The following is a 19,016-nucleotide window of genomic DNA, read 5'->3' as shown; positions in this document are numbered from 1 at the left end:
AGTGAAGTGATTGTTTATTATTAACAACATCAACTGCTAAAAGGCTACTTTATGCTCAACAAAGGAGATTAGCAAAAATTTTAAGGCATTAGAGTTGTTAAAAACAAACCAGTGTCTTAATTAAAAATAGTGTATACTGATTTCTTGCTCTGAAAGAAGAGGGGATTGGAAAGAAGAATACAGTCTTTATACCTTCTCTTACCTCACTTTCCCCATTTCCTGGTATATATATTTTTATTTATATAAAAATGATATTTTTCATTATCCAAATTTATAACATTCATAACCTGTAATATAACTTTAATTCCCAACATAACTTAGTTTTCACACTTTTACCATTTTCTCCATTCTTGATTTCCTTTATTTTTGACTCATTTTAAATTGTGTGGATCTGATTGTTTAACAGTTCTTTTGGTAGCAGTTCCTAAGAACTGTAGACCTTCCTTGTATTCCTTCGTGTTTTAGAATGCCAGCCGATTTCCTTTCCTTTTCAGTTACATGCTGGATGGGAATAGTTTTCTTGGTGTTACATTTTTTTTCCTCTAAAAACCTTGTGGGTTTTGCTCTATTGTTTCGAATGGAGTGTTATATATCGCTCTAAAGAAGACTGAGGCCAGACTAATTGTTTGTCCTTATTTCTTAGTAATTTGTTTTATTGTTTTGAGTGCCTGACACGTTGTTTTAGTACTCTTGTAGTTCAGAAGTCTAACAAGGACAGAGTTCAAAGCTTAACATACTATATCACATTTTCCTAAACATTGTACTCACTTCAATCAGCAGGTTCTGTATCATCTTTATTTCAAGAAAACTTTCTCTCAGTATATCTTCTGTTACTTTAGGTGGGGTCTCTAACTTAGGGGCACAAAATATCTTTATATTGGTTTACCTTTTTCTTCAGTTTATGTAGTTTAATCAAATTGCTTAAATAGCTTTTTCATCTGCAGTCATCATGATTAATTACCTCAAGCATTTCCTGTAATGACAGTAATTCTGTTTTCAGCAGTTTCACTTGTTCTTAAGTTATTTGCTAAATTTCGTAGTAATGCTATTATTCATTCCTAGATTTATCTTGTCTGCAAGCCTTATTTTTTGTTATATCCTGTTATTTTATCTAATTATGACCTTTTGGTTATTATATTTATGTTCTCTATATAATATCAATTGTGAGTAAATCGTTGTTTCTTGATTTGTGTTTTCTTCTATCTTGTTATTTTTTTTTCATGATATTTTTGCATTGTGCTGTTGATTGCCTGGTGCCAACATGCTTCTCTTCATCTTGCTGTTCTTGGGCCACTCTGCTGGCACATTCCCTTTGCTCTCCCCTTAGCTGATTACAATAGCAATCACCTGTGGATGCAGCCAACGTGATCATGATTTAAGTCCATGATATGTCCTCATAACATATAACCCACTACATTATTCGCTCTGATATGTAGTGGGTTATTCTTGACTCTCTTCCCATTATATCTGGGCTATCACATATAAAGGGAGGAGGCAAGGCCATCTTGGTTGATGTACAGTCTTTGGTAGAATATCTGGGTTTGGTTCTCCTCTCTAGGATTTTATTAAATATCCCGAGTTAGATACCTAATCAGGTATTAGATATGATGTTGGTTTACCTCTACAAAGGTCAAAATAGCAGTGATTGAAAGAACATTTATAGTTCTCTTACATAACTGAATGTAAGCAGTCTGGGGCTAATATGTCAACAGCTCTGTGGAGCCAGGGATCCAGAATTCTTCTATCTGGTTGTTTGTCAAGATTATATTCCTCAGAAAGGAAGTTTAGCTTCCTACCCAAGCTTCCCATTTCAGCCAATGGGAGGAGGAAAGAGGAAGAAAAAAGCATGGCCTTTCTTTGAAGACACGAATGTGAGTTTTCAAACATCACTTCTTCTCACATTTGATTGGCTAGGACATAGCCACATGGCCACACAAAGCAGCCTGCTTGGGCAATACAGTTTTCCTTCTGGGCGGTCATGTATGCAGGTGGAGATTCTATTATTAAGGGAGAATAGTTCTGCACTGTCTGGCTAGGTACTCACACAGGGCCAGGTTTTCCTCCATCTAATGGTGGGATGAGACTCATTCCCAAGATGGCAGTACCCTTGGATTTCAGATGGTTTCCCAATGCAGAGAGTTGGCTCCATGATGCCCTGCTCCCCCATCCCATCAGCTTCTTCCCAGTAGTTTTCTACTTTTACTCAGTCAGAAAAGGAAAAATATGGGACCTTCTTTCAGTTTGCTTACCTCCAGGTGTGGGACTGTTAGTGAGAATTCTTGGGAAGTCTTCAATCTCCCCATCACATCTCCCTTCTCGGGGGTGGAGACAGGTGAGAAGCTGGCTGTACTGCACATCTTGTCCTGCTCTAGCCTTCTGTTTCTATGGTACATGTTTTGAAGTTTGTTTAGCGAGGTTATAGCCATTTCCTTTTCTGTTGCTTTTGATGATTACTTAAGCTAGTTTTTACTATTTTAAATTAATTTTCATTGTTATCAATAGGAAGATTGTGATATAGTTTTTTTTTAATATTGTTTTTCTCTGTTTTCTATTTATAACTCCCTTCCAGGAATTCCTACCTCCCTCTTTGCTCAATTTTTCTCCAGTGCACCTGTGTGATGGATGTCTCAACTCACCAATTTAATTTAAAAATCCCATAGTCTATCTTGTTTTCTATATTTTTGTCTTTCTTCAAACTTTCTAATCTGCTATAGTTCTTGTTCTTTAGTTCTATCATAATTTTATTATTTTAAACTATCATTTTTGCGTATAAAATAAAATCTTTAGAGGAGGGAAAAGAGCCATCGTTTTGTATCAGAATTAGGGTCAAAGCTTTTTTTGGAGACCTTTCAGTAATCTTCAAATGATGCCACCTAGAAAGATGCCTGCTTCCTTAACTGATCCTATGAGTGCCCAACTGTGCTCCCCAAATTTATTCTTAATATCGGCATCCCACAGAGCTAAACATCTGTGATGTTTTCAATAAGGTATCTGGAAAGTTCACCTTCCCTCAATTGCTGGAAGATGGGCTGTTATGACACCGTGGGTGATTTTGCACTTAATAAATCTTGTGTGGTGAAGATTTTGCATTGGCTAGATAGATAGAAGACAGAGATAAGACAAAGAGAAATTTTGGCATCTATATCCCTATGAAAAAAATAAATAGCAGAGGAGGTGGCATCCTGTTAAAGAGAAAGTCCAGAACAAGCAAGGTGTGAATGAAATTTCTTTTATTAAGAAAAAATGCTGACACCCTCTCTCTCCAAGTTCTTCTTCTAGAAGAATTTCCTGGTAGTTTAAACCTACACCTAACTTCATCTCCTGATTTCCCATTTCCAGAGTTTCTCTCCCTGCAGCTGCTCACCATGGCTCCTTCATTCAACAAATATTTATTTGCCATCAGCCATGTGCTAGGGACTATTCTATGTGCTAGGGACTATTCTATGCGCTAGGGATCCTGCAATGAATTTAACAGATGATAACCCCTTGATGTGTCTCCAACTTGAATGTGAATCCATGGCATCTGTTAAATGTTAAAATGATTTAACATGATCTTGTTAAAATGATTTCACAGGTCTGGGGTATGGCTTGAGTGTTTGCACTTCCAATAAGCTCCTGGGTGCCACTTCTTGTGGTTCTTAGGCCAAGCTTTTGAGTCACCAGGCCTTGTATGAGTACCTAGCAAGACAATGCAGGCCTGTGAGTGGTGGAAAGGGAAAGGAGACCAGATTAGTACTGATTAGTCATTTAACCTCTCTGAACTTCACATATAAAGTGAAATAATTACACTAATTTATAAGTGATTCCTCATTTATTAAGTGAAAGAATTACAAAACTTATCTCCCAGAGCTGTTGTGAAAACAGCTAATGCTTTTCACAAAAAGAGGTACAATCGGGTCACCATAGAAAATTCCTATGAAACAGAATTTATTCTTTGTCTCCTAAAATGGCAGGATTAGTTCATAGGACCTTTATTGCTAAGAAGTGACATGTATGTCATAATAATATGATGTTCCCACCTGTACCATTTTGCAATATTTCTTTAGAACATTTGAAAAAAGAAAGGCCAATTATCATTCTGGTCTCCTTAGGCTTCTCCAGACTGAGTTCAACTCTCTTCAAGGCTCCTTTCTACTCAGGTATCTCAACCCCCAATTTGAAATTCTGCTTAAGGTACCCTAGTGGATATATTTCAGGGAAATAGAGCTAATTTTTGGCAGAAGTACTTTTTTAATTCAACACAAATAGCTATAATTACCATTGGGAAACAGAAGCCTTATGGAAAGTTACTGAATCTATTTGATTTGCTCAAAGATATAGTGCAATTCGGCCAGTGGCAATTACTAAGTTATTAGAAAAAGAAGATATAGAACAATAAATGACTTTTCTATTTTAAGTTAAATGTTTCCATCTTCATATGTTTAATTCCTGAGTTTGGAAAGTGTTGCACAGGAATTTAGCTCACAAAATCCTATAAGAAATGCCTAGCAGCTAACTAAAGGAAGGGAAAGACTGAAAAGCATCTATGTTTGAGGTCTTCTCAGAAAATGAAGCAGAAATGTTATCTTCATTTTTCATGCCCCTTATCATTTTTCAGAATGTATGTCTATGTTCTGTCAATGGATTTCTTGCTGACCACCATATTTTCTAGAAGCATCCATGACCATATGTTGCATTTAACTTCAGTCAAGTGATTACCTGGCTTTGTCTCCACCTCTGACTCTTTTCTCTAAGCAAAACCCACCCAACAGGGAAAATTGTCCATTCTTCATTAAATCTTAACAGAAAGGTGTAAATATCCAGAGAAAAGCAAGAAGAGCAAGAAAATATGTCTAGAGTGGCCCACTCTTCATGGAGTTCCCATGCTTTCAGGAGTAAGATTCCCACCACTTGGAAGGACGCGGAGAAATAATTGTTGCTCTGTGTGTAATGGAAATTAGAGTAGGGGAATTCCGTTTTAATAAACTCTCTAAAATCTATCTTTTAAAATTAAATATTATGCAGCACACTTTGGCCCAAGACTTCTTTTTTTGTTGTTGTTGTTGTTGTTGTCATTACTATTATTTGGTCCCAAAGGGCATAGAAATTTTCTTTAAAACTACCAAATGGCCACCAGTATGGCATGCACCATAGGTGCAAAAACACAATCAGATTTATTACTGATTTTGCACAAGAACAAAACTTACTAACATATTTGTGGATATGATTTTTTAAAGTTACATAATGGAATTTGGAATGCTTGGTGCACTATTTGAGACTGAAAATGGTCCATTTATGAGGCTAAAGTTGGTATACCTTCTCTTTACTGTTCAATTTGAATTGACACTTTCCTTTCAGGGAATGTCTTTGTAATCTTTATCCTTATTAGGATGTTATTTTTAACAGAGAACTTAAAAAAATCTGCAAAGTTATTTAATGCTGGAATAATGCCAACTTCTTTAACAAAAAACAGAGCTAATATAATAAAAGCCATCAGGTTTGGGATATTTTGTGAAAATGTTTAATTCAACTGTTTCTTTGGAATGTAGTAGTCATAGTTTGGAATTTAAGTTACAGTTCAGTTCTATGTGGTTTTTATGCTACTCAGTGTCTGAGAATACAAATGTCATTTAAAGTTAAGGCTTCGCTGTTCATTTTGAAACAACAATTTACAAGTGTCATATTGTCATAGAAAATAAAAATTCTGTAAAAAAAATCTGCACAAAATTTTATGATGGTACAAAACATGAAGCAATAATATACCAGTAAAATGAAAACATTTCACTACAGAAAGTTTTATAGATTTCAATAAAGAAAAAAATGTTATTTTACACCTTTAAAAATTACGAAATAATCTAAAACAATATAAACTGAACATTTTGTAACACTGCCTTTACAAATTAATAACTTTATAAACATATACTTTTTTAAATATATTTATCAGTGCAAGATACTTTAAAATTTAAAGTTGCAGTATCATTTTTCCTTGGTGGGGACAACCTTAAGTTTGTTGCCTTCAGAAAAATCGAGTTTTAGTTAGTGCTTTAGTCCTGGTATGATTTTAACAATGGAACGAATGCCCCTGGGGACAAAAAACTATTCTTCATTCCTGGTGATCAATATTTTCCTGGAAGCAAAAGGCATTCTCAATCCAATTAAATCAAGATGAATGGACTGTCCTGTCTCTAATGCAAATGTGACTCTCACGAATGTATTTGAGTGAGACCTAGAACAATGCAGGAAGGCAGGAAGATCAAAAAATTATTATGGACAATATGGCATGATACAAGTATACTGATAACAAGCAAGGCTTCTTTGGGCTGATGCTGCCTTGATAAGATATTTTACGTGGCTGTGCTGTCGTTGGAGACTTAGGTCTCACCACCTCCAAGGAAGGCGTTTTCTTTGTGAGTCACTGGAAATATTTCTAGAAACATTCATTCAAGTTTCTGTTTTTTTCTTTTGTTTTGTTTCAGGGTTGCTGTTGCATGTACTTTTTAAAATATTTGTTTTGACTTTGCTCATTTCTCCCCCCATCTTAAAATACTTAACATCCAAGCATCAGAATTTATAGTTCCTTTCTTAAATTAACTGTTCTTCCTTCCACTTCCCTTGTCTGACTTAATACTAAAATAAAAATGCTCTTCTGGGCCATTTTTGCACAGTTGGATGTAAAATCTCATGTTTGGGACTATCTGGAAGATTTTATTCAGTCCTTCCTTCAGGTCTCACTTGAAAGCCAATGAATACTATTCCTTCCCTCAATTTATCCCTACTTCCATGGTACTTATGATTTCTATCGATGATCATTTTGATTAGCATAGACAGCCAATGATTAGCACAGTGTAGACAATGGCTTAAGGAAAAAAGATACTGTCACTTTAACCAGTTAACAAGAAAACCAAAGTTAGACTTTGGAGGGCAAAGTTAGGAATTTCCCTTGTTTATTTATTTTCCAACATAAAGTCTAGTAAAATCGTTTGCCATGACCAGCAGGTTAAAGCTGCAAGTTTCTTTTCTGGACAATGGCAAATACTTAAGTTCTAAGAGAGAAAAAACGACAGAGAGATAGGAGAGGAAGAGAAAGAGTTTACATTTGAAAATACATTCCGTATGAAAGGACGATAAGAGAGAATATTGCAGCTCTATACAAAAGGGTCAAGAGACGTGAAACTGAACTCCAGAAAAAGCAGAACAATTAAGCCACGTTGCCAAAATCTTCCGAGCCCTTGACTTCCCGGGGCTGACGTCTCGCCCTAAAACAGCCTTTCTTCTTAGTCAGCGGGCCACCAGAGTTTGATTAAAGAGCAGGGCTTTCGCCAGCGCGAAACAGAGTGGGTCGTTAATGTAACACAACGAGAACCGGTACAAACAAAAAGGCACTTGAGAGGACACAGAGAAGCCGGTGCCAGGGTTTTTCATTTCGGTTGTCGGCAGCACACCCAGTTGCCAGCAGTGTTTGGTGACGGCACAGTTTTCTGTATGGAGTTCACAAGCACGAGGTTTAGTACAACACTGGAAAACATCAAGAAAATTTGACGGTATTGCTTCGTAAACAGAGCTGACACACTACACCGGTACTGAGGCTACAGTACTTTTAAAAGAAAACATCCTAATCCTTCTTTGCCTATGCACAACGCGGCAGTTACACACACGGACAGCTGCAGGAGTCCACTGAAAGGCGGCCACTCTTCTGTCCTCTGGGCACTGGGCTACAGGTAGCTTGTCCATCAGAGGAGCCCCGCGGAGTTAGTACACTTGGTGCCAGCATCTTGGATTTTGCACAGTTTCCGAAAAGAAGCCATAAAAAGGAAAAGGAGAGGGAAGGGGAGGTGGGGGGCGGGGTGGGGCGTTGAAATGAATTATAAGTCTATCATACTTGGTCTCAACACCAGCATCTGATTCTTCAAATGAAACCAACAGAGAAAAGCGGACTGTACATGATTCCGACCGCTCCCACGGCTCACTTGCTCATGTCTGTCGGCTACACGCATTGAAGCTCCTGAGAAAAGCCTGGCGCAGGGTGGAACACGCACTCTCCAGCCCGGACGGTAAAGGAAGATGAGCCCCAGCCCCCACCCCACCCCCGCACGCGCTCGCCACGTCCTTCCACGTCAACTTTCCAGCCGCGTCCGCCTTCACGCCTCCGAATAGGTACTCTGTGTGTTCAGTTTGTCCTTTTTCAACTTCACACCGTCCACGAGTTCGAAGTTATAGTTCTCCAGGGCCGACAAGTTTCTTTCGGACATGCCGTGGTGCCAGCAGGCGCAGTACAGCATGACCCCGCACACGGCGCCCAGGAGTACCCCCAGGGCGCTCATGGCGATGATGGTGATGAGGATGGGGTCCAGGGTCTTCAGCACGTTGCCTGGCTTCCTGGAGATGTTCTCGTCACCTTCTCCCGTGCCTTGGTAGCCTGGCGTGCTCCCTGAGGACCCGAGCCAAGGCGGTTCGGTGAGCCGTGCCAGCACACCAAGCGACAGCAAGCAGGAGGAAAGGGGAAAGGGAAGCACAGAGAAAGGAGTGAATCACACCCTCCAGCTTGCCCGCCCTCTCCCCAGACAAACCCTCTGGGCTTGGGAAGTGGGGCCTGGCTCCCCCATCGCCTGGAGCCGCCCCCGAGGTACACGTTGGCTCCTTGTTGGGAATTGAGGTGTGTGTGTGTGTGTTGGTGGGAGAGCTGGGGAGCCAGGGCTGCGATTCTGACAGATAGCTTAGCACACGGAAATTATGTTCTAATCTAATTCAGATTTCACACGGCCCTCCATCTGTGCCAGACTATAATCTGTGAATGTGGTCCTGGCCCAGCTCTGCTTAGTCACACATTTGTCTAGGGGAGGGGTTTAAACATTTCAAAGCCAGACATGGGGAAACCTTCAGGGCCCTTCCACGTGGCGGCCGTTCGCAGTGTCCTGGCACAAGTTTACATATGTGTTATTCTCATGTGTGTAAAATCTTCAAGCCAAACGATGTTTTCCCCCCAAGACTACAGTGGTTTCACTCAAGGGGCGAGTTCTCAGAGCATGGGAATGCTTGCTGCTAAGGTTTCAAAAGGATTGCAGCTGAAATCTGGAGACAGTGCCTGTGTTATGCCAAGTAGAACACATTTAACAATCAGCATCTTTGCAGTCCTCGTGGATTCTCTGGAGCCAGTTACGCTGCTCTGCAGTTTAGTCACTGGGGAAATGTTTTCTTTAGAGTGGAACATGAGGAATTATTAACAAGGGAGCTCTGAGCCTAATTACCTGGCACTAGAAACAGGACGAAAATGTTAATGTGCAACACGCGAGGTGTTTACTTAATGGCATTCTGATCAACAAAGATTCCAATCAAAGGGAACTAAAAATATGAGACGCAAGTCCCTGAGCAGGGGAAAGGGAGCCAAGGGGGCATATTAATATTCTCTCCCTTGGCGAAATAGTGTTTCGAAACAACCTCTAATAAAGTTTGCATCTCGGCGCGGACTTTGTAACTAAGCTAAATGAGGCACGTGTTAGCCCCTAACAGCATAGCGCCAGATTTATTTGGCCCAACACACCCGTGTCTAGCTATAATCGGACCACATTTCCAATGGCAGCAGATGCTGATATGCACTGATAGCCATGGCAGAGCTGCCTGCAGCAGCAGCGAGCGTGGCTGGGGCATGCTGTCCAGCGCCCAGAATGGCTAGCCAGGAGCGGCAGAAACCTCTGGGGATAAAATAGTATCAGGCAAGCCTAACCTGGGTCAAATGTCATGAGTAATGTTCAATGCAAACACACATTTCGTAGTTAGTCTAAAGTCTGTCACTAACATCAAAGAAGATATCTTACGTATAACAAATCACCCCTCTGTGTTTCAGTCCCATCGTCTGTGACGTCTATGAAATGGGGTTAATTGTGCCACATAGGGCTGCTGTGATGATTAAATGAGGTAATGTATATAAAGCATTTGGAATGTAGTTTCTTTATACTTTCTTATTATCCTTGCCATCAGTATTTCAAAATCAGTTCCAGTAGATAAGGGCAGGAAAAGATGGATCTAATGTAATGGACTCCAGTGCCTTACAGATCATATCTTGTAAGATATGATCTGTAAGACATTGACTGGATGTAAGAATTTGGGTTGGTTTCCGTTACAGCATGAAAGCATCATAGGTCACTGGGTGAGCCCCTCTCTGCACTAGTTCTCGGTTTCCATAGCTGTAAGATGAATGCCTGTCACCTGACCACCCTGTAGGCAGGAAACTAGGCTGGTACCCGCCCCCCCAGCAGTCTCAGGGTGGGCAGGAGAGGGCCCTCTGTGGCAGCTCTCCAATCCATGAGCTCAGGGCAGGGCAGGGCAGGAGTGTTTATATTATTTGAACTGCACTGAAATACCAAGGTATTAGAAAGCATCTTCATAAACCCAACTTAAGCCATAGGTAAATTCATTAAAGAAAATTGCCAACAACACACAATTACCTGTTTCATCGTTTTTACTTTCTGGGTTCTTTTTATCCAGTTCTGCTGGTTCTGACAAGTCAAACAAAATAAAATGAGATTATTTGAAATGCCAACAAAATCCATTATGCACAAACTGCACAAGCCACCTATACACACATACAGACACATTACCCCCCCCCCCCCCCGACACACTGATGTTTCTGCTGGGCTTCCTTTGGAGTTTTACGTACAATCTGACCCCCATCAAGTGGCTGTAGAGCTATAGAGAGGCAATATTAAATGACTATAATATTGGTGACATAGAGTTATAACTCCCTTTAAAGTATCATCTAAATCCAGGTAGCTCTGCTGTTAGCAGAGTGTGTTTTAGGAGAGGAGAAGGGTGGAGAGACTTGGGTTTTGGTATCTGGACAATGAGAAAAATCTCGTGAAAATATGGGACAGAAGTGGGGTACATATGGCTACATGGGTGCTTTTGTAGATAACTGCTTCCCAAAGTTGAGGAGTGTGGGAGATTGAATCATGTGCCTCAAGAGAGGATATGTTCTTAATCTTAATTCACATTCCTGTGGCTGTGTGTCTTTGAAGGTGTTGAGATGAGTCAGGGTGTGGACTCATTTGTGAAGAGGGTCTTCTAAGACCCTATATAAGTGTGACCCAACTGAATCAGGGTGGGCCTTAATTTGTGTTACTGGAGGGAGGTCTTAGAGAGAGAAAGCCACAGGGAGAGGAGGCAGAGTGGACAGGCAGGGAGAGATCAGTGTACGATGGAGGTAGAAATGCCAGCCAAGGAGCCCCAGGGGCTGTGTAAGCCAGCACCAGAAGCAAGGTCTTAATGATGCCTTGATTTTGGACTTCTAGCCTTCCAAACCATTTGCCACTAAATTCCCAGTGTTAAACCAACCCATTGTATGGCATCTGCCATAGAAGATTTGACAAGCTAAGATCATGAGTTCTCAAACAGTTTGCTAGCTACTTGAGGCAAGAGGCTGTGCCCTGTGTCTTACCAACAACAACAAAAGGCTGTGGAAGGAAAGAAGTCCTGCTATCCCTTATGCTACTAGGTATAGGGCAGTGACTTGGGGAAACTTTGCTTCCTGCTGTATCCCCAGCATTTAGAACATTGCCTAGCATATGAGTGCTCCGATAAATATTTGTGGGACAAATGAATTAATGATTAATAAATAATTGATAATCTCACAGCATCTAAGGTCACGTTTTACTGAATACATATCTGATAAATGATTAGGCAGTTATCTTCGACACTTTTTCATTGGTATAGCAACATAAATGTCTCTGATTGTGACTTGTTGGGCACAATGCCTAGCAGCAACTACGCTAAGTAGACCAATCATATGAGGAAAAAAACGCTCTTAGAAATGTGTTAGCCATCTATGCAGTCACCTGACATGCTGCTTTGCATGTGGTGTGTAGTCAGTTAAAACTCTTTGGGCTGAATTGCATTTTATTTCTTTTGTTTTAGTTTGTGGCATTTGTTCTCACATTCTGCAAACATTGGCCCCCTCACTGTCATTGTTGAATAGGAAGCAATGGTATTATAAACACAGTGCAATTATATGAAATACATATTTTAACACCTTTGGAGATTTGGGTGTGGGAAAATAATGGAAATATTAAGCTTTATCATTTTTGGTAAAGATTTGCTAATTTATGGGGAATTACTTGATTTCCTTACATGATATAAAGGAGACCTTCATTTACTGTTTTATTGTTCCCCAACTTCCTCAATTGATTCTATCAAGTTAATGCACTTTAAGAATTGAGTACATTCAATATATTGTGAAGTAAAAGCTTTCTGTAAGTGGCTAAAATGACCAAAAACCCATTATAGCCAACAGACCTTCTTTGTGTTAAATTTGCCCGATAGGCTAATTCCATTTTGTTATAATTAACATCCTATCGCATAACGATACATAACATAAGCTTAAGTGGAGCAAATGAAGCTTAAGACTAATTACTGTGCTATTATATTGCCATTAGTGATGCTATTTATAATTATATATAAAGAACTAGAGAATATGTATTGGTTTACTGTATCAGACTTCTATCCATATACTTCCAGACTGATAAGGAGCAACTTTGAAAATACTCAGCAAAATCTCTGAATTTTATATATGTTTTTGAGTCATTTCAACTATTTTAGTTAGAAACGTGTGCTTATTTGAAATAAAGCAGAGAATTATGGTTACAATTCACTAAAAACGTCATCTTAATTAAATTCACTGTGATCAAACTTTTGAAAGGCCTGCTCTTTTGTTTATACATCCATGTATTTGGAATTATCCAGATGTCTGAACTTTCCAGTTCGCATCAAAATGTTTTCGTATGGCATGTGCAGCCTGTATGTAAGCTGTGAGTCTTTCTTCCTTGCTATGATGTTTGGATTCTACATTATTTATGCAGTTTTGTAGGTATCAACCAAAAAATCTAATACACTAGGTTAAGTGGTAGGGTGGCTAAAGGTAAATTGACATGATTTTATACCTTCTTGCATCAGAATATATATTTCATATGCTGTGCCTAGAGCTAATACTGACATTCTAGGTCTCAGTGACCAAGACAAAGACCATCTCTTGGAAAGAATCTGGCTCTCGGCAAGTGCTTTCACTGGTTCCTCCAGCAACACATACTTACTTGTACAGTCCTCTTGTGAAATGTGGTTATTAATGCTAATGTCATCAACCGCAATCCCACCAAGGTTTCCTTTTCCAATTTCGCCCTCAAAAATCACCTAACAAAATGAGATCATTTTCACAGGGTTTAAATGCTCATCCCAAATAGCAGTGTCTACAAATGCTTGTTCAATTCTAGCTATGGTACATAAATTAAATTCATGAGATTTCACATAAGCACACAGATTGCACATCAATCAATATTAGCTGCCTGGTGATGGCATAAAACTTCTCCTCTTACTCTCCTTTTAAAATACAAAATTCAAAACTGGAAAGAGCAGCAAATAAAAGGAATGATACATTGTGACAGACCAGAAATAGATTAGAAAAACAACATTTTTCCTTCCCTCTCAGCAAATTGCTTCTATTCTTGTAATCTAGGAGACTAAAATATGCAACCAAGGCTACCATCTCTACAACACTGTCTCAGGTTCAGGAAGCACCTGAAATAATTTTTGGAATAATATCTACATCTCATTTGCATAACTCTCACAATATCATCTCCCTGTCCCTGGAGCAGCTGCCCTCCCCCACCTAGCTAAGGGATCATACCTGATAAAGTTTCAGAGACTTGTGAAGCAAAACACGCCCTTCTTTCCAGTGGTCTCCTTGGTGTCCAATGGCCATCCAGACCAGCTGATCATATTCGTCAGGCTTCTGGTAGCGCAGTTTGACCCGCAGCGTGCCAACGTGGGATCCGGACATGTGATACCAGAAGGTCATGCAGTGGGCTGAGTTCTGTGAATAGACCACAGGACTCACCAGACGAGCCACTTTCCCCTTCTGGTTTTCATCAGCCTGGGAGTAGATGAAGTTGCCATCTCCTGCTGCGGCAAAGACTGTGTTAGGAATGTGGCCACATTTACAACTCCTTTGCCTCTTTTCTTTCACATTCTGCTCATCAGAATCTCTCCTGGGCAGGGCTCCAAGAACCCAGATAAGCAGTGGGAAAGAATAGTGTGCGGAGGTGTTGCGTGATCTCTCCGGCACCTGAGAATCCCCTCGGCCTCTTTGAATGAACACTGGATTAGGGAAAGGCTGTGGAATCAAACAGCCTGACATCGGATGCTACACTTTCAGACTGCACTGTCATTTGGAAACAGGCTGTGACTTTAGTCCTTTATGCCACTGCAAGCAAATTGAAAGCACAGAGCAGACCGGATAGGAAATGCTTGTCCCCTCTAAGAAGGAAATCTATTCTCATGCAGCTTTAAGATCACTCAGCACCAGCCATTTGAACACCAACATTAAATGCAATTATTTAGATGTTTTCTTATTTATGATTAGAAAAGCAAGACTTCTGGCTGATAAAGCAGGACCGTAGCTGCTGCTTGATAATAATCAGGCTATAGTTTTTGTCAAATAATCTAGCAATTTTTTTTCACATTCCGATTATTTCTTTCGCTAGTCAATTTTAATGGCTTATAAATTCCTCAAGCACATCTGAGAGTTTGATTGTCACCTGTAAGCACTACACTGTTCGCCTTGGGCTTCTGGCTCAAGGAGAGGCAAGGTTGCATTTTTAAGGCTCATTAGAACATGCCATTTTAGCTATATAGATAGACATTTGTGGATCTGTGAGCTGTGAGGACTTACTCTTGGCTCTGCTTTTAATTACCCCCAGTGGGAGCATTTACTCCTGCCACCACCTGGTCTAAACCCACAACTCATGCTTCCCTGTTTACTCTACAAATAGAAATCATCAGCTCTTATGCCTCAGCTGGTGTAGGTGTGAATCTGCTACTCTGGCCTCAATGGGTAGCCCATGTGTTTTGTTTGCTGCCCAAGAGTCTTGTATATTTGGGAGAGACGCTTTCACTATGCACATGTGGCCCCATTCTTGTATCTCCTTGGGTCAACAGTGTACATGTGCTAGTGGGATGCGTTCATGGGCAGTTTTCTTCACTCCCTCAGCTGCCTACACAAGAACCCAACATAATGCTCCTGACAAAATCAGTAAATGGAATAATGAAAGGTTGGTTGACGTAAGTCACAGCCCTGGCAGTTTGTCCCATGCTGAGGGATCTCTTTATGAGGCATCCACCTTTGGCAGAGCAGACTCAGTCACTTCTGGGGATTGTTTTACCCTGCTAATTTATCAAGGAATGGTCACTTGTCTGTGTGACAGTGTCACTTTATAGAGATGAGTATTGTATCAGTCCACCAAGAAAGCTTAAAAAAATGCCCCCTACTTGCCCCTGTTCTTCCCCTAAACATATGGAAAAAGACTGATGTTGAGGGAGATGCTGCAGAGAGGAAACACATTTATTGAGCCCATGAGTTTTATTTGGGCTAGTCAGAGACTAGGTGGTAGAAAGGAGGGGTGCGGAGCTGGACATGGATAAGGAAGAAGGCTGCCTGGAAGTATCTCCTGGCTTCTGCTGTGCTCCAATGTAGTATTTTTAAAATTTGCTGATGTTGCTTCTCTGTTTAAAATTCACTGGAGGCTCGTCACCACCTTCCACCTATCCATAGCCACCCAACCCACAAACACCCTGCCAAATATCTACTGCTTTCCCGTAGGGAATCTGTCCAATCAGAGCATTCTGTCTCCACCCGACTTTGCACATGTCCTTCCCTGAGCTGATGCAAGCTTCATCTAAGGCAGGACTGCTTGTCCCTGTATTACCATTGTTATCCCCTTTTACCATTGCACCCCTCACCCAAATGCCCTGTCATTGTTTTCCACCTCTACCCATGACTGTGCTCTCCTCAAAGTAGGGAAGCCTCCCTTATCCCTGCATCTCCAGTGCCCAGCACAGCCTCTGCCATTCAGTAGCTCTGCCCAGGCAACATTGGTTCGATAAGTGAATGAAAGATGCTGGCTCTCAGGAATCCTCTGTAAGAAGGCACATGGTTTCATTCTCAGAGGTCAAATGCAGAAAACCAAGCAGAGTTCCTTTAAATCAATTCAAAATTGGGTAGCAAATTATTTTACTCAGTGTTAATTAAGAAAAAAAAATCTTTCCAGTCTGATTTGCAAAGTTTCATCCACTAGATGATAAGAAGTGATGTTTGATACATAACGTCAGTAGGTGTACATGCATGCCATGTAAGGCTCTTTCCACTGAGATTTTTTAATGTTAAAAAAATCTCACCTTCCAGAACTTTGGTTCCCCCCATCTCTCTCTGGGTATGATTGTTCTTGCTAAAGCTCCAGGAAGCTATTTCTAGGAAGGGCAGCACCGGCACAAGAGCCAAGTAAAACCGGGTGGCTGGGAGAACAAAAGAGCCAAATCTTTCTTAAGGAATAGCACTCTTCAGCTGTTAGTTTAAGACAAGATCTCCTTTCTGATCCCCCAACACACAAAGTGCTGATATTTTTCCTTTCAAAGGTTTTATCACAGTTCTGGGTCAGGAACTCTGTCTTCATTTTCTCAATTAGCATTTTACTTCTGGAAGCCTTTTAGCTTTTGTCTCTGGCTAACATAGCTTTTAACCTCCTTTGAATGTCAGATCCTACTGAGCCATTTTGCTTCACTTTGCATCAATTTTTCCACCATTACTGCCTTCATTTCAGCTAATTGCATTTAGTTAATTTGATGCCATTTATATGTACAGTGCCATTTACAGTCAAAGTATTTTAAGTTTTCTAAAACTGCTTGTCTTAAGATTCAATTGAAAGTGTCTCAGAATTGAAGGAGTCCAATTTTATCCAATTTCCTTGTCATTCTCATTAGACAAGGAGGTAGCCATGGTGGAAGGAGGCCTATTTAACCTACTTAATGACTGTATTCTCTGGGATAAAAGTGAGCAGTAAAATGGAGAAGGCGCGAAGTATTCTCTGCGTATCGACTGACCTACTGACCCCCACCTCCAAAGCACCGGCATGGGGAGAACTTGGCATAATGAGATTTCTCAGCATTAGCAGATGCCCCTCTGGGATATATTTTGGGAAGCTACTACTTGAATGAGTCATGCTCTGAAAGTATCATTGAATAGGATAGTGGTTTCTGGGTTGGGTGCTTGGGGTGTGTATGTGTGTGCGTGTGTGTGTGTGTATTTCTGGTAGGATACTACAGATTCTTTATTCTGTACCCCAAGTGAGGGGCTGAAATGACCAGGAGAATAGCACACTGGGGTGGAAGGAAGAGTTTTCTGGGATGGTTGCCATTCCCCTCTATCCCTAAACCCACGCACCCCCAACTTCAGAAAATGGGTTGATTTTAGAAGGACGGTAAGGCAGGAGGTGGGATACATTGTGTGCATGTCTTTGGGTGGTTTCTACCTGCTCAGAGAAAATGGGCTAGATTTAATTCCCCAAAGGAATGAGAATCACACCCCACCTTTTTCTATCTCCACTTCAAGGGCCAAGAGAGAGCAAGCACTAGGCTAACATTATGTCTTAAGCTGTGAAAATAAATGAGATGACATAATATATGTCTGGACTTGCTTCAAAATAATCCAGAGTCAGGAGGTGAGGGCTTGCTGTAGACAAAAGAAGATTCCCCATGATGGGCTGAAGCTGGGTTATGTACATCTAGAATTCATGATACTTGTTTCTTTCTACTTTGGAATATGTTTGATATTTTCCATAATAAAAAGTTAAGAAAAAGTGAAAAAAAAACGAGTCAATTCACACATCCTTGGGTGGTTAAATCAGCATTCTCTACCATTTGCCCTAATTATATCTCTTATAGAAAAGAGACCTCGCTACCCCAGCCAATAGAAGCCTGAGTGAGTGCACAGTAGTAGCATCTTAACCCCCTAAATCCACAGGCACCAGTAAACCCTCCCCAGCACAACCTTCTCTGAGTCGAGGATCTGCCAAAACCACAAGCCCCACAGTGATCTCTCCTTTACCTGTGTGGTCCTGGATGGGTCCCGTCTTGCTGGTCAACACACTCCACTTGAGTTGCACGTGGCTGTCGTGTTCCCAGTGACAGAACGTCTTGTGAGAGCCCCAGCCAAATTCACAGTTAAAACCATAGGTAGGAAACTCTTCATTGGGTGGGAAGGAAAATAGAGACAAGCAGAGAAAGGCAGATTTTAATCATTTAGGGTCAGAAAGGCCCTTCAGTCGCTTAGGGAAAGCATGATTTATACAACTTAACTTTTGTTTGAAAATTCTGGGAAAGCCACAAAATCCAGGATTACCAGGAAACCCAAGAGATGCATGGAGATGTCACAGTGTTTGCAAAATCACATTTAGCAATCTTTTCTTTATTCAGTTTTAAAATAATTATGGACTGACTATCAAATTGGTTTTACATAAAATTTCCAGGAAGGTTACTTTCAAAAGCATATATATTATATCTCAGATCTCTGCCTATTTCCACAATATTTAAAATGAAAGAGATTCTGTTTCTTTAGGATGAACCCTCTAAATTCATATCTACCAATATAAAGAATCTTGATTAGAGATTGACCCGTGAACCTCAAAAGTCTAGAAATATTCTCTGGCTTACTGCCTTAGGGTAGAGTCTGTCTACTTCTCACACCACCATCTTATGTTTTCAAGTCTTTAGTATCAGGACAGGAATTCCTAAATCATTTTCTTTGAGATTATTGTTATATTCTGAACTTTGTAACAGGTCAGTTAGTTTAAATGTAAGTTTATTTTTTTAGTGAATTAAAAAATTAGCAGATACTTTTTTTTTTTTTTTGCCCCACTTAAAACCTCAATAAGTACCATGACAGGTAAAGCCAAGTCCAGTTAAATAGCTATACGTTTTAATTTTGTTCATGTTAAAACATTTCCTTTGGAAACATGAGTGGATTCCCTGGAATGATTTCTCTCCTGTATTCTCCAAGGTGCTGTTTCATTATGATGTTTTCTATACTTACAGACACTACTTTGTTTGGAAATTGCTTGACTTTTTAAGCATGGGGGGAGAAATCACTGATGTTTGGGGTTTTTTAAAATAAACCTAAGCTAATAAAAATAATTCTAAAGATGAAATTCTCATGTTTCTGGACA

General features: G+C 40.3%; 1 protein-coding gene across 3 annotated transcripts in view; it reads right to left on the bottom strand.

Moving 5' to 3' along the window:
• The window catches only part of NRP1 (neuropilin 1), a 154,409-nt gene that overhangs the window by 12,726 nt on the left and 122,667 nt on the right, over nucleotides 1-19,016 (bottom strand). For 2 of the 3 annotated variants that reach the window (XM_077152117.1, XM_077152118.1), the window contains exons 13-17: nucleotides 17,900-18,037; nucleotides 13,649-13,920; nucleotides 13,059-13,155; nucleotides 10,422-10,472; nucleotides 5,485-8,407 (exon numbers count right to left, since the gene is read on the bottom strand). In XM_077152117.1, the coding sequence (XP_077008232.1) occupies nucleotides 8,118-8,407; nucleotides 10,422-10,472; nucleotides 13,059-13,155; nucleotides 13,649-13,920; nucleotides 17,900-18,037 (848 nt within the window). In that variant the 3' untranslated portion in view covers nucleotides 5,485-8,117. Of the gene's footprint in view, nucleotides 1-5,484; nucleotides 8,408-10,421; nucleotides 10,473-13,058; nucleotides 13,156-13,648; nucleotides 13,921-17,899; nucleotides 18,038-19,016 lie in introns of those variants that run through there. The other variant, XM_077152119.1, reaches the window with a different exon arrangement.

The sequence above is a fragment of the Tamandua tetradactyla genome, chromosome 1 (assembly GCF_023851605.1).
Source record: "Tamandua tetradactyla isolate mTamTet1 chromosome 1, mTamTet1.pri, whole genome shotgun sequence".
Classification (NCBI taxonomy): domain Eukaryota; kingdom Metazoa; phylum Chordata; class Mammalia; order Pilosa; family Myrmecophagidae; genus Tamandua; species Tamandua tetradactyla.
Note: the sequence above shows the minus strand (reverse complement) of the source record. Positions and strands in the feature narration are given on the sequence as shown.